Source organism: Macaca mulatta, chromosome 7 (assembly GCF_049350105.2).
Source record: "Macaca mulatta isolate MMU2019108-1 chromosome 7, T2T-MMU8v2.0, whole genome shotgun sequence".
NCBI classification, from domain to species: domain Eukaryota; kingdom Metazoa; phylum Chordata; class Mammalia; order Primates; family Cercopithecidae; genus Macaca; species Macaca mulatta.
In genome coordinates this window covers 43781388-43793685 of record NC_133412.1, presented here as the reverse complement: position 1 = coordinate 43793685, position 12298 = coordinate 43781388, and the positions used below count along the sequence as shown (strand labels likewise).

At 44.0% G+C, this 12298-nt stretch overlaps 1 protein-coding gene across 2 annotated transcripts in view; it reads right to left on the bottom strand.

Moving 5' to 3' along the window:
* Nucleotides 1-12298, bottom strand: part of DIS3L (DIS3 like exosome 3'-5' exoribonuclease) — a 42672-nt gene that overhangs the window by 18279 nt on the left and 12095 nt on the right. For both annotated transcript variants that reach the window (NM_001194471.3, XM_077938305.1), the window contains exons 3-7: nucleotides 11395-11523; nucleotides 9518-9653; nucleotides 6149-6325; nucleotides 4123-4201; nucleotides 3027-3206 (exon numbers count right to left, since the gene is read on the bottom strand). In NM_001194471.3, the coding sequence (NP_001181400.2) occupies nucleotides 3027-3206; nucleotides 4123-4201; nucleotides 6149-6325; nucleotides 9518-9653; nucleotides 11395-11523 (701 nt within the window). The remainder of the gene's footprint in view (nucleotides 1-3026; nucleotides 3207-4122; nucleotides 4202-6148; nucleotides 6326-9517; nucleotides 9654-11394; nucleotides 11524-12298) is intronic.

Genomic DNA, 12298 nt, shown 5'->3' with positions numbered 1-12298 from the left:
ACAACAAGAAAAGGTATGTTTTAAGATTTGCCTTCTTGGTATTTTATTTTAAAGGTGGATAATTTAAAAACACTTTTTGTTTCTCTTTCTTTCTTTCTCTCTCTCTCCTTCCTTTTTTTTAAGAAACAGGATTTCACTATGCTGTATAGGTTAGAGTGCAGCGGCTATTCACAGACACTATCATTGTACGTTACAGTCTCAAACTCCTGGGCTCAATCCATCCTCCTGGGTAGCTGGGTCTATGGGCACGTGCCATTATGCCCAGCAAAGACGGCTTTTTAAATAACATTGTCAGTATGCTCTCTCTTCCTGAGATAACATTTAGAATCCACTTGTCCCATTTTCTCTCTTTTGCCATTATCTTATCAATCTCGTTTTGATATATTGGGAAAAGTCAATGATTTTCACACTGGTTTTAAACCACGCCCTCAACTGCGCATTTTCAGTCTTTCTTGCCTTCTCTCACCAGCCAATCTCATTTGGTCCATTATACACAGAAAAGTATACAGATCATAAGACTGACACACAACACTTCCAATCATCACTGACTGAAGCCGAGACCAAACTTTAATAGTTAAAAATATTCTTTTTTCTTTTGTTTTTCACAAATATTTATTGCGCTCCAACCAGGGATGAGGCTTTGTTCTAGGTCCAGGGAATACAGCAGTATCATAATAGGTAAAGTCCCTGATTTCATGGGGTTTATAAAAAATCAGTTTGGGGCCGGGCGCGGTGGCTCAAGCCTGTAATCCCAGCACTTTGGGAGGCCGAGACGGGTGGATCACGAGGTCAGGAGATCGAGACCATCCTGGATAACACGGTGAAACCCCGTCTCTACTAAGAAATACAAAAAACTAGCCGGGCGAGGTGGCGGGCACCTGTAGTCCCAGCTACTCGGGAGGCTGAGGCCGGAGAATGGCGTGAACCCGGGAGGCGGAGCTTGCAGTGAGCTGAGATCCGGCCACTGCACTCCAGCCTGGGCTACAGAGCGAGACTCCGTCTCAAAAAAAAAAAAAAAAAAAAAAAATCAGTTTGGGTGTCTGTGGGGGTGAAAAATAGACCAAAAAAAAAAAAAGTGAAGTTGTGACAGTTGCTAAGAAAGATACAAGGTAGGGTAAGGTGACCAAGAGTGACAGAGGGTCAGAAGTGGCAGCTATTTTAAATAAAGTGACATTTGAACAGTGACTTGAGGGAGTGAGGAAAACAGACGTGAGGCTATTTGGGGAAAGCTTCATCCGGGTGGTAGAAAGAACAAGTCTTCAATGCAGCTGGAGCAGAAGCATGAAGAGGAAAATGGCAGAAGGCGGCCTCAGCTGGTGGGGCCTTGTAGGCCATGGTAAGGACTTTGGATTTTATTCTGAGTGAAACAGGAACCAGCCATTGAAGAGTTTTGAGCAGAGAAATGAGAGGAGCCAACTCTCGCTTTCTTTTTCTTTTTTCTTTTTTTGGAGACAATGTCTCACTCTCTTGCCCAGGCTGGAGTACAGCGGCGCGATCTTAGCTCACTGCAACCTCTGCCTCCTGGGTTCAAGCAGTTCTTGTGCCTCAGCTTCCCAGTAGCTGGGACTACAGGTGTGCACCACCACGCCCGGCTAATTTTTGTATTTTTAATAGAGACAGGGTTTCACCATGTTGGCCAGGCTGGTCTCGAACTGCTGACCTCAAGTGATCCATCCACCTCAGCCTCCCAAAGTGCTGGGATTACAGGCATGAGCCACAGCACCCTCTTCCTCAACTCACTTTCTGAAGGATCATTGTGTGTCTGAGTGGAGAAAAGATTACATGGGGAGGGGCAATGGTGGGAGCAAGGAGAGCAGTGAGGAGGCTGCTGCAACGATCCTGAGGTGCCAATGGACTGAAGTGGGAGAGCTGTGGGGGAAGTGTGGCAGGTGGCTGAATTCAGGCCATGCATTAGAGTTGGAGCTGCCAGCATTTGCTGATGAGTAAAAAAAAAAAAAAAAAGTAAAGGATAACCCCAAGGTGTCTTGGGTTGACCAACTCCAAGAATGAATTTGCCCTTTACTGAGACTGGGGGACACGTGGGGAACAGCAGGTCTAGGGGTGAAATCAGGAGTCTGTGTGGGACATGTTAAGTCTGAGGGGAAGATGCCAAATAGACAACTGAGTAAACAAAACCAGAAGCCGAGGAAGGGCCAGAGATACAAAATCAAAGGACTGCAGGAGATCCCCAAGGGAGAGAGTGCAGAGAACAGAAGATCCAGCATGGGGCCCTTGCATATCCAAGAGGACAATGAGATGCAGAGCCAGGAGAATTGAGAAGAGCAGCCAGCTGGGTGGGAGAACTGGGAGAAGCCCCATGGAAGGCAGAGGCCCCCCAGCCAAGTGCTGCTGACAGCTTCCAGATGATGGAGGCTGACCAGTGCTCTGGCAGTGGGGTCACTGGTGACCTTGGCAAGAACAACTTTAGAGGAGTAGGGCTTGGGAGGTGTCAGAATGGCAGGCATGAGAGGCTGGCGGGGAGGAAGAGAGAATGTAGAGTAACTATACTCTGACTTTAAAGATAAGGGGCAGCAGCTGAAAGGGACGTGGGACTCAGAGAGGATTTTTGGTTTGATTTTAAGAGGAAAGCCATTACAGCATATCTGGGTACTGATGAGAGTAAAATAAACCCGCAGAGGGGAAACTGATAATGGAGGGGAAGAGACTATATCTCGTGTTAGGAACTATTATTGTACAACCGGTGACTATAGTTAATAACAATGTACTGTATTCTTGAAAATTGCTAAGAGAGTAGATCTTAAGTGTTTTCACCACACAGTGTGTGAGGTTAACACACTGGGTTAATTAGCTCAGTCTAGCCATTCTCCAATGTATTATATCAAAACATCATATTATATGCAATAAATACATTTAAAAAATCATATTATATACAATAAATACAGTTTTTGTCAATTTAAATTAAATAAATAAATAAAATAAGGGCAGTATTTCTGGATTGCTAAGGAGAAGATAAATATAATTCCACAAGAAAAATGGACATTGGAGTGGCTCTCCAGCTGGCTTACCTGTAGGCATGGGCTCACTTGGGGACTCGCCCGAAGCCTTGTCGTCACAGTCATTCTCACACAGGGCTACGGTTCTTCCTTTCCACTCATTTTTAGGGAGCAGCTCCACAACTACCACATCTCCATGAATCGAGCGGTTTCGAGCCTTCATCCCATGGATTAGGATGTCACTGACTAAATCTGTGTTTGGGGCAGCACAGAAAAAACCCGTAAAGCCGAGGGAATGGCACACCAGTGAGGCATTCTGTGCGTAATATACTCAAAGTCTAATTGGCACTCCGGCAAGTAAAGTTTCTTCCTTTCAAAGGTAAAGTCAAACTTCTTTTGTTCTGCAGGTTAGGCATGAAGAATTGCTGGCACCATGTCATACTGTATATTGAGCTTTCATAAGTGCCACCCTCAATCATCTTTTAAAAAAATACCCCCACCCCCCTCACCACCTTTTAAAAAGGTATTAGTTCCCTGCATGCAACTATGTGAGCCTATGCTGGACTTCTGTCAAATACCTTTAGGATCCTACACAGCCAAGGGAGTGGTCAATGGGCTGAGGAACTAGATAGGGCAGAACCGACAGGGAGAATTCTGACAAGCAAGGGCCCAAAGAAAGCCAGTTTCTCATTCTCTCTCGACCCAGTCACGCTCCTTTGACTAGCAGGTTTTCTTTTTCACCCTGTCATTACAGAACTAAGAACTACACCTGATTACGACACAACTTATTTACACTTTTTTTTCTTTATTACTTAAAAAAAATTTACTCCAATAAAGCAATATAGCACATTGAGGCAGCACAGAGTAATATGTTAAAATCACAGCCAAACAGCCTTGGCTACAAATTCAGCTCCACCACTTACCAGGTGTGTGATCTTGGGCAAGTTGCTTTGCTTCTCTGTGTTGTAGTTTAAATTTATTACAATAAAATTAGAAATTATAGACAAAAAGCTAGGGGAACCCCCCCCCCGACAATCCCACATACCCAATGTATGTAGGCATATATAACAGGACACATAGGACATGACAATTTCAACTTTGCTTTCTTCATTGTATAACGTCAGAATAAAAAAGGAGTACGGACATTTATGTAAGGTTTATACTGAACCTGAATCTTTACTGCTGGCTCCCTGAAGTCGAACAAAAGCTTCTATTTGGGCTCTGTGTTTGTTGACATTCAGAATTCCCTAAAATCATAATAAAAAAAAAATCAATGTGAAAAATGTTCTTTTCTGCCTGGTTTATCTCCAAAAGGTCTAGTTTTTAAAATTATGTGAAAACATCCCCATAATATTCAAGGTTTGTGATCCCTTTAGGAATTATACACACACACACACACACACACACACACACACACACACACATATACATATTTTTTTTTCCTCTTTTTCGAGATGGAGTCCTACTCTGTCACTCAGGCAGGAGTGTGGTGTCACAATCTTGGCTCACTGCAACCTCTGCCTCCCGGGTTCAAGCAATTTTCCTGCCTCAGCCTCCCAAGTAGCTGGGATTACAGGTGCCCTCCACCATGCCCGGCTAATTTTTTGTATTTTTAGTAGAGACAGGGTTTCACCATGTGCGGGTAGGAATAATATTAGTCACTAAGGTTTATTTTCTTTAGAGAAAAATACCATCACTTTGAACTACTTTTAGCTATACAAACTGCTGAAAGTGCCAGGCTCATCTTATGTAACTGATGAGTAGTCTTTTAAAAATCTTCTATCTCAAAATATCCTCCCAGGGGCCGGGCACAGTGGCTCATGCCTGTAATCCCAGCACTTTGGAAGGCTGAGGTGGGCGGATCACGAGGTCAAGAGATCAACACCATTCTGGCCAACACAGTAAAACCCCATCTCTACTAAAAATACGAAAATTAGCTGGGCGTGGTGGCGGGCGCCTGTAGTCCCAGCTACTCAGGAGGCTGAGGCAGAAGAATCGCTTGAACTTGGGAGGCAGAGGTTGCAGTGAGCCAAGATCGCACCACTGCACTCCATCCTGGCGACAGAGCGTGACTGCATCTCAAAAATAAATAAATAAATAAATATAATTAAATTAAAATAAAAAATACATATCCTCCCAGGAATGCCATAAACTTTACTACTAAGTTGGAAACATTAGCCTCTCTAGGCATACTCATTTAAAATCCCCACACTTTTAGGGAGGGGCTTTGGAGTGGTGTTCTTAGATTGTGGCTGATCATCTACAATTAGAAATGCAAACTCCATGAAAGAACAGTTCTGTATCTTGATTGTGGTGGTAGATACACAAATCTATGCATGTGATAAAACTGCATAGAGCTACACACACATACACACGTAAATGAGTGTATATAAAACTGTTGAAATCTGAATAAAAACTGTATTTGATTTCTTCCAAAGACCCTGACAGCATCTGGGTTCTAGGGTCCTGGGAGGATCACAAAGAAGCCCTTGAAAGGGGCAGAGAAAAAAATGGCAAAGGAGGAAAGAAGCTAAATTTCACCAATTTTACAGTATCACCAAACCTCCAGACCTTGATTCAAAGAGATATGTTTTTTTCTAGTGACAGGAGGCATTTACCAGGAGACTTCCACATTCTGCTTGTATGATGTTCTATATGTAACAGAATTAAAGACTTATCATCGCAGAGTAGCTTCAAGCTGGGCCATCAGTGTCTACGGAAAGAATGACTCCCAAGCCACCTGAAACACTGACAGCCGTGACTTACTCATGCCCATCTTGTTTGCAGCCTGTGAAATCAGAGGCCTGTGACAGGATGCAGTAAAAAGAGGAGAAAACATACTGGTTGGTCCTGAAAGATTTTTTGTTTTGTTTTGTTTTGTTTTGTTTTGAGACAGGTTCTTGCTGTCACCCAGGCTGGAGGGCAGTGGTGCAATCATGGCTCACTGCAGCCTCAACCATCCAGGCTGAAGTGATCCTCCTGCCTCAACCTCCTGAGTAATCTGGGAGTACAGGTACACACCAGCACGCCTGGCTAATTTTTGAATTTTTTCTAGAGACGGGGTTTCACTGTGTTGCCTAGTCTTGTCTCCAGTTCCTGGGCTCAAGCAATCTACCAGCCTTAGCCAAAGTGCTGGGATTACAGGCATGAGCCACTGTGCCCAGCCCTGATACATTCTAAATTACCACCCTCACCTGGATATAGCGTCCAGATTTAATCCCAGCTTCTAACACTTCCAGAGGAAGATGTTCTGGATACTCCTTCCCGTGGCTCTCCTGACTCTCGTTCTCTCTCTCCCGTCGAGACTGAAGGATAGAATCACAAAGCTCATGGGCAGCTTTTAAATCAGGCCAGAAATTGTCCAGGTAATTCTGTATTTAACAAAGGCACAGAGAAACACGGTCAGAAGGTACTGATTCTTCATCATGGTACTACTACAGAAACTCCTGACTGGGAACTTCTGCTGGCCTGCCGTTTTGAGGGGGTGCTCAGTGAGCAGGACTTCCTGAGCCTCACTCCACCGTTGGTTCTCTACTACCACATTAACCCCTGAGCCTGCCAAACGAGCCCCACAAGGCCACCCCACCGTGGAACACTTGCACCTCCTAGGCTACTTTGTGCTTTCAAGTCTCTTTCTCTCCACACACACTACAAACACACCTGCACACGTCCAGGCAGCCTGTCTTTATGTGTATCTAATTGCTGCAGACAATGGCCTATGTATGTGTACTTTTTTTTGAGACAGGGCCTCATTCTGTAGCCCAAGCTGGATGCAGTGGCGTGATCTTGGCTCACTGCAGCCTTGACCTCCCCCTGCCCTAAGCAATCCTCCCACCTCAGCCCCCCAAGTGGCTGGGACTAGAGGCACATGCCACCATACATGGCTAATTTTTAAATTTTTTGTAGAGATGAGGTCTCACTATGTAGTCCAGGCTGGTCTCAAACTCCTGGGCTCAAGTGATCCTCCTGTCCTGGCCACCCAAAGTGCTGGGATTACAGGCGTGAGCCACTGTGCCCAGCAATATGTGTACATTCTTGTCCTTTTTTTTTTTTTTTAAGAGACAGGGTCTTGCTCTGTTGCCCATGCTGGAGTATAAGTGGCATGATCCTGGCTCACTGTAGCCTTGACCTCCTGGGCTCAAGTGTTCCTCCAGCTTTGGCCTTCCGAAGTGCTGGATTACAGGCACGGGCCACTGTGCTGGGCCATTCTTGTCTTTTTTATGTATTTTAACTCAACTTTTAAGTCTGAGGGGTAGAGTCTAGCACATTCTCTGTTCTCGAATCGAAAAGCAAACAGGTTATACTTACTGTCAACTCCAGCATTTCTCCCACTAATTTCAGAGTCCTGTTCAAACTGCTTCCTTTCTTTCCCTACTCCTTCCAGAAATTCTGTCTGTGCTAACGTCAGTGCCTGAATTCTATGGTCGCTTATCACTTATCAACACCACACTTTGTCATTATGAACCACCTCTTCAAGAGGGATTTATTATCTTGGCTCTTCTCCATTTAACTTCAAGTCCCCACAGAAAATTCTAGGCTTCCCACTCATCTGAACTTCACAATATCTCTTTTTTCTACTATCATTCACCTCTATGAAGCCCTTGGTCACACAGTTTTCTTGAGAAACGCTATAGAAAATAAAACTGTATGATACCACTGGACTACAGAGAAAAGTAATTTTCACAAAAAGTAGAAAAATGTAATTTTAGTCAACTGTCCTCTGCAGGAACAAGACATGATGTATTACAACAGAAAAAACAAGTGACACTGCCATTAATATCCAGCGCTCCTGGAATTCTCTGGCATGCCACAGCACTTTTTTATAGCAGGGCCAAGAAAATTCTATTGACAAATCTTTAGCAATATATGCACCTGGGAACCCTTAGAGAATCTACAATTCAAAACCCAACTAGACTTTCTATAAACTGACAGGGATAATACAGGGCCTTATTCTAGTTTCTGCACCAAAAAATGATATCAACAAGTGAAACCTAATTGACTAGCCAGGCAGACAGAAGCGACCAGTGATCTGTTGAGAGATTAACAGTCATCCTACTCTCAAAAAACGTACCTAAGAGATAGGCAGAACTGCGTTGCTGAGACAGTCCAAAGAAACTGTCACTGATAATGCCACTCCTGTCTGAGATCTGTACCAAGCAGATCTGACAGCATTCACATAAATAATATCACATCTCAACCCTTTCATTTATCCCTATTACCCCCATGAACATTCACAAGTGGGGAAGAGTGAGGAACAGTTGAAAAAAAAGACCGGCCTTTAAGACAGTTTGTTTCGTGTATATTTTCAGAAAAATAACTTGGAAGGCAGTACAGCATGATGGCTAAGAGCTTTGGGGTCTGACTGCCTGGATTTTAATCATAACCCTACCATTTTCTACTGTGTGACTTGGAACAAGTTACTTAGCCTTTCTGTGTTTCCGTTTCCTTACCAATAGGATTAAATAATAATACCTACCTCACAGGGTTGTTGCAAGAATTAAATGAAATAATAGACATAGAAAAGTGGCTGGCATAGATGTGTTGGTTATTACCAGTAGGTAGAACCATGTCAAACTGCCATTTTATAGGTCAACAATAAGAATATTGGCAATTTTATTCAACCTATTATCATCATCATCATCACCATTTTATAAATGTTAGTTTACTGTCAGTAGGAGTTTACTGGGCTGGTATTAGATGCTGTGGGCCTTATAGTCAAAGTTGGTCTGAATTTGTGAAAGTCAACGTTAAATAGTTGGGGCATAATGAAGAAGCAGAACTTCATTTTTTTTTTTTTTTTTTTCTGAGACAACGTCTCACTCTGTCACCCAGGCTGGAGTGAAGCAGCACAATCTCGGCTCACTGCAAGCTCCGCCTCCCGGGTTCACGCCATTCTCCTGCCTCAGCCTCTCGAGTAGCTGGGACTACAGGCGCCCGCCACCACGCCTGGCTAATTTTTTGTATTTTTAGTAGAGACAGGGTTTTACCGTGTTAGCCAGGATGGTCTCGATCTCCTGACCTTGTGATCCCCCCGCCTCAGCCTCCCAAAGTGCTGGGATTACAGACGTGAGCCACCGCGCCCGGCCTAGAACTTCATTTGCTGAGATAGGGTCTTGCTGTGTCACCCAGGCATTAGTACAGTGGTGTGTTCACGGCTCACTACAGCTTCCATCTCCCAGGCTCAAGTGAGTCTCCCATCTCAGCCTCTTGAGTAGCTGGGACTACAGGTGTGTGCCACCATGCTTGGATACACACACACACACACACACACACACACACACATATATATATATATATATATATTTTTTTTTTTTTTTTCTGTGGAGACAAGGTCTCACTAGATTGCCCAGCTGGTCTTGAACTCCTAAGCTCAAGTGATCTTCCCGTCTAGGCCTCCAGAGTGCTGGGATTATAAGCATGAGCCACCACGACTGGCCAAAATGGAACTTCTTAACGTCTATTCCTCTTTTATTTTTTCTTTTCTGTGTTACCAAAGGGATCTAGAGCCTTATGGGTACTACTTAGAAAATGAGCACTCATACATATACAACATCTGCAAATACCTTGAAAGAAATCACGAATACTCCTTCTGTTTCACTTCCATACTGCTGAACTGCCTCTTCATCTTCTGTCACCATAACAATTGGCATCCTATCCTGGCAGTGATGATAGTACCAAACAGCTGCGTTGTATATGCTCCTGGAAAAGCAAAGGGTATGAGAGCTCTCCCCAGGCAGACAAACACAAGCTCTTGTTCAGAATTTCACATCTGGCTTTTAATTTGCTATCCATTGGTGTATATAGATAACCATTCATTCATTCATTCAACAAATACTTCTGGAGTATCCATTATAAAGAAGCGCTGGGCTGGGTGCTCTGGGGGATACAAATATGAACCAGAAAGAACCTCACTTCTCTTCCCTAAGACATCCAACCACCACTGCAACGACTTCATTTCTTGATATGGCCTAGAAACCACGAGTCTCTGCCATCTTTTACACCGTTTAACTGGGGCACCACACAAGATGACAAGCTATGTTATGTGAGGCTTAAAAGATGAAGAAGCAAGTATTTGGCTAAGAGAAAAACTAAGCTGTAAGTAGCTGAAGATCATAATCCAATAGGGTCTGATATGGAACCATGTGAAATGCCTGGAAATCTTCCAAAAAAGAACTGGAACTGGGAAACAGGTCTGGAGAACTGTGTATAGGACTGGATTGATTGATGGATTGAGACAGGGTCTTACTCTGTCGCCTAGGCTGGAATGCAGTGGTGAATAATGGCTCACTATAACCTCGACTTCCCAGGCTCAGGTGATCCTCCTGCTTCAGCCTCCTGAGTAGCTGGGACTACAGGTGCATGTCACCATCCCCGGCTAATTTTTAACTTTTTGTACAGATGGGGTCTCACTATGTTATCCAGGCTGGTCTCGAACTCCTGATCCTCTAGCCTCAGCCTCCCAAAGTGCTGGGATTATAAGCGTGAGCCACCATGCCCAGCTTTCAAGGTAACTTCTGAGGCACATTCCGTGTGGCTCCTCAGCAGCACTGATGGAGGCTTCGTTTCCCGCAGCAGCAGCACATCCTTCACCACCTGCCCTCCATCTCCATCTCACTCTCCCCACTTCCTCACTCCTGCTTCTGGGAACTGCTTTCTACATAAACACTCCACACTCCCAAGGACTTGCTTTAGGGATCTGCTTTCGGCAGACTTAAATCAGGACACTGTATTTCCTGAAGTCGTTTTTTCAGAATTAAGTGACCAGTTTCAGTTTAATAAGACTGTAAGTAGAAGCCTGGCCGGGCACAGTGGCTGACACCTATAATCCCAGCACTTTGGGAGGCTGAGACAAGTGGATCGCTTGAACCCAGGAATTGAAGACCAGCCTGGGCAACATAATGGGGCCCCGTTTCTACAAAAAATACAAAAATTAAAAGAGTGTGGTGGCACAGGCCTGTGGTCCCAGCTACTTGGGAGGCTGAGGTGGAAGGAAAACTCGAGCTCGGGAGGTCGAGGCTGCAGTGAGTTGTGATCATACCACTGCACTCCAGCCTGGGTGACAGAGCAAAAAACACTGTCTCAAAAATAAAAATTAAAATTAAAAAACAAAAAAGGAGCTCTTCTGCCTTCCTTCTACATACATGTATTAAAGTTATGACTTCTAGGTCACTGGAATGATCCTGATAGCTGCTAGGGTCTGGGGCAAACATACTCTGGGTACCTATATCTTCCTAACTGCAATTTTCAAAAAAATGTATCAGTTATGTATTCAAATGATATATCTAAAATATTGACATGGTAAGCATTTCGGTGTTAATCACGGTTCCAGAATAATTGTTGGTTTGTTCTAGCAGACTATTTAGATCAACGCCCAAACAGCCAATGATGAGGATATGAAAGAAGACGATGGTGTGAAAACGGCAGCAAGTCAGGGCCATACCTGGTCTGCCACTTCTCCATGGACTCTCCTCTTTCCCGTGGCAGATAGCAGCATTGCTGGAATTCATTAGCAAAGAGAATGCAATCATGACGCGCATCCTTCAGCAGGTTTCGCAGTTTGTTATACTGTCTGTGACACGGAGGAGAAAAATAAATCTAACAAAGCAGGTACTCATCCACTGCCATCTCTTGCTAAGGATCAAAAAAGGATGGGGTATTTTAGAGCAAAAGATTGATTATTTTATGCCTGAAGAACATGTATTTATATTGGTCTCAGTGTGCTCAGTCCTATTGAGCTGCTACTGTTTCTTGACTTTGCCTGCTAGAATGTGCTTAGGCAGGGCTTAGTTAATTAGTTTGCAGATCAATTAAACTCCTTTTCTCTCCTTTCCCCTTCAGAGACTTCCAGCCATTTTATTATATAATTATACCACCTTGCCCTGCCTAGCCCCCTCTTCGAAGCCTGAGTGCACGGATTAGCACTTTATTTTTGGACCTCACTTTGTTTTATAAATGTCATTAAGCATGAATACATTTGACTTTTTGCTGGCAGTCCTAGAAAAGAACATGTAAGTTAAATAAGTTTGGGGATTTATCTGTGAATTTTATTTATGCAGCCACCCTGATTTACATAAATGAGAGCTAGCCTCATCTGTCAGACAACTGACGGAAAGTTTTACGGTTTTGCCCATCAACAGATCCTTTCCGTAGCCGAGGAAGGAGGATGGTTTGAGGCCAGGAGTTCAACACTAGCATGGGTAGAGAAAGGGAGACCCTTTCTCTACCAAAAAATACAAAAATTAGCCAGGCATGGTAGCGCGCACCTGTAGTCCCAGCTACTTGGGAGGCTGAGGTGGGGAGATTGCTTGAGCTTGGGAAGTCAAGGCTGCAGTGAGCTGTGATTG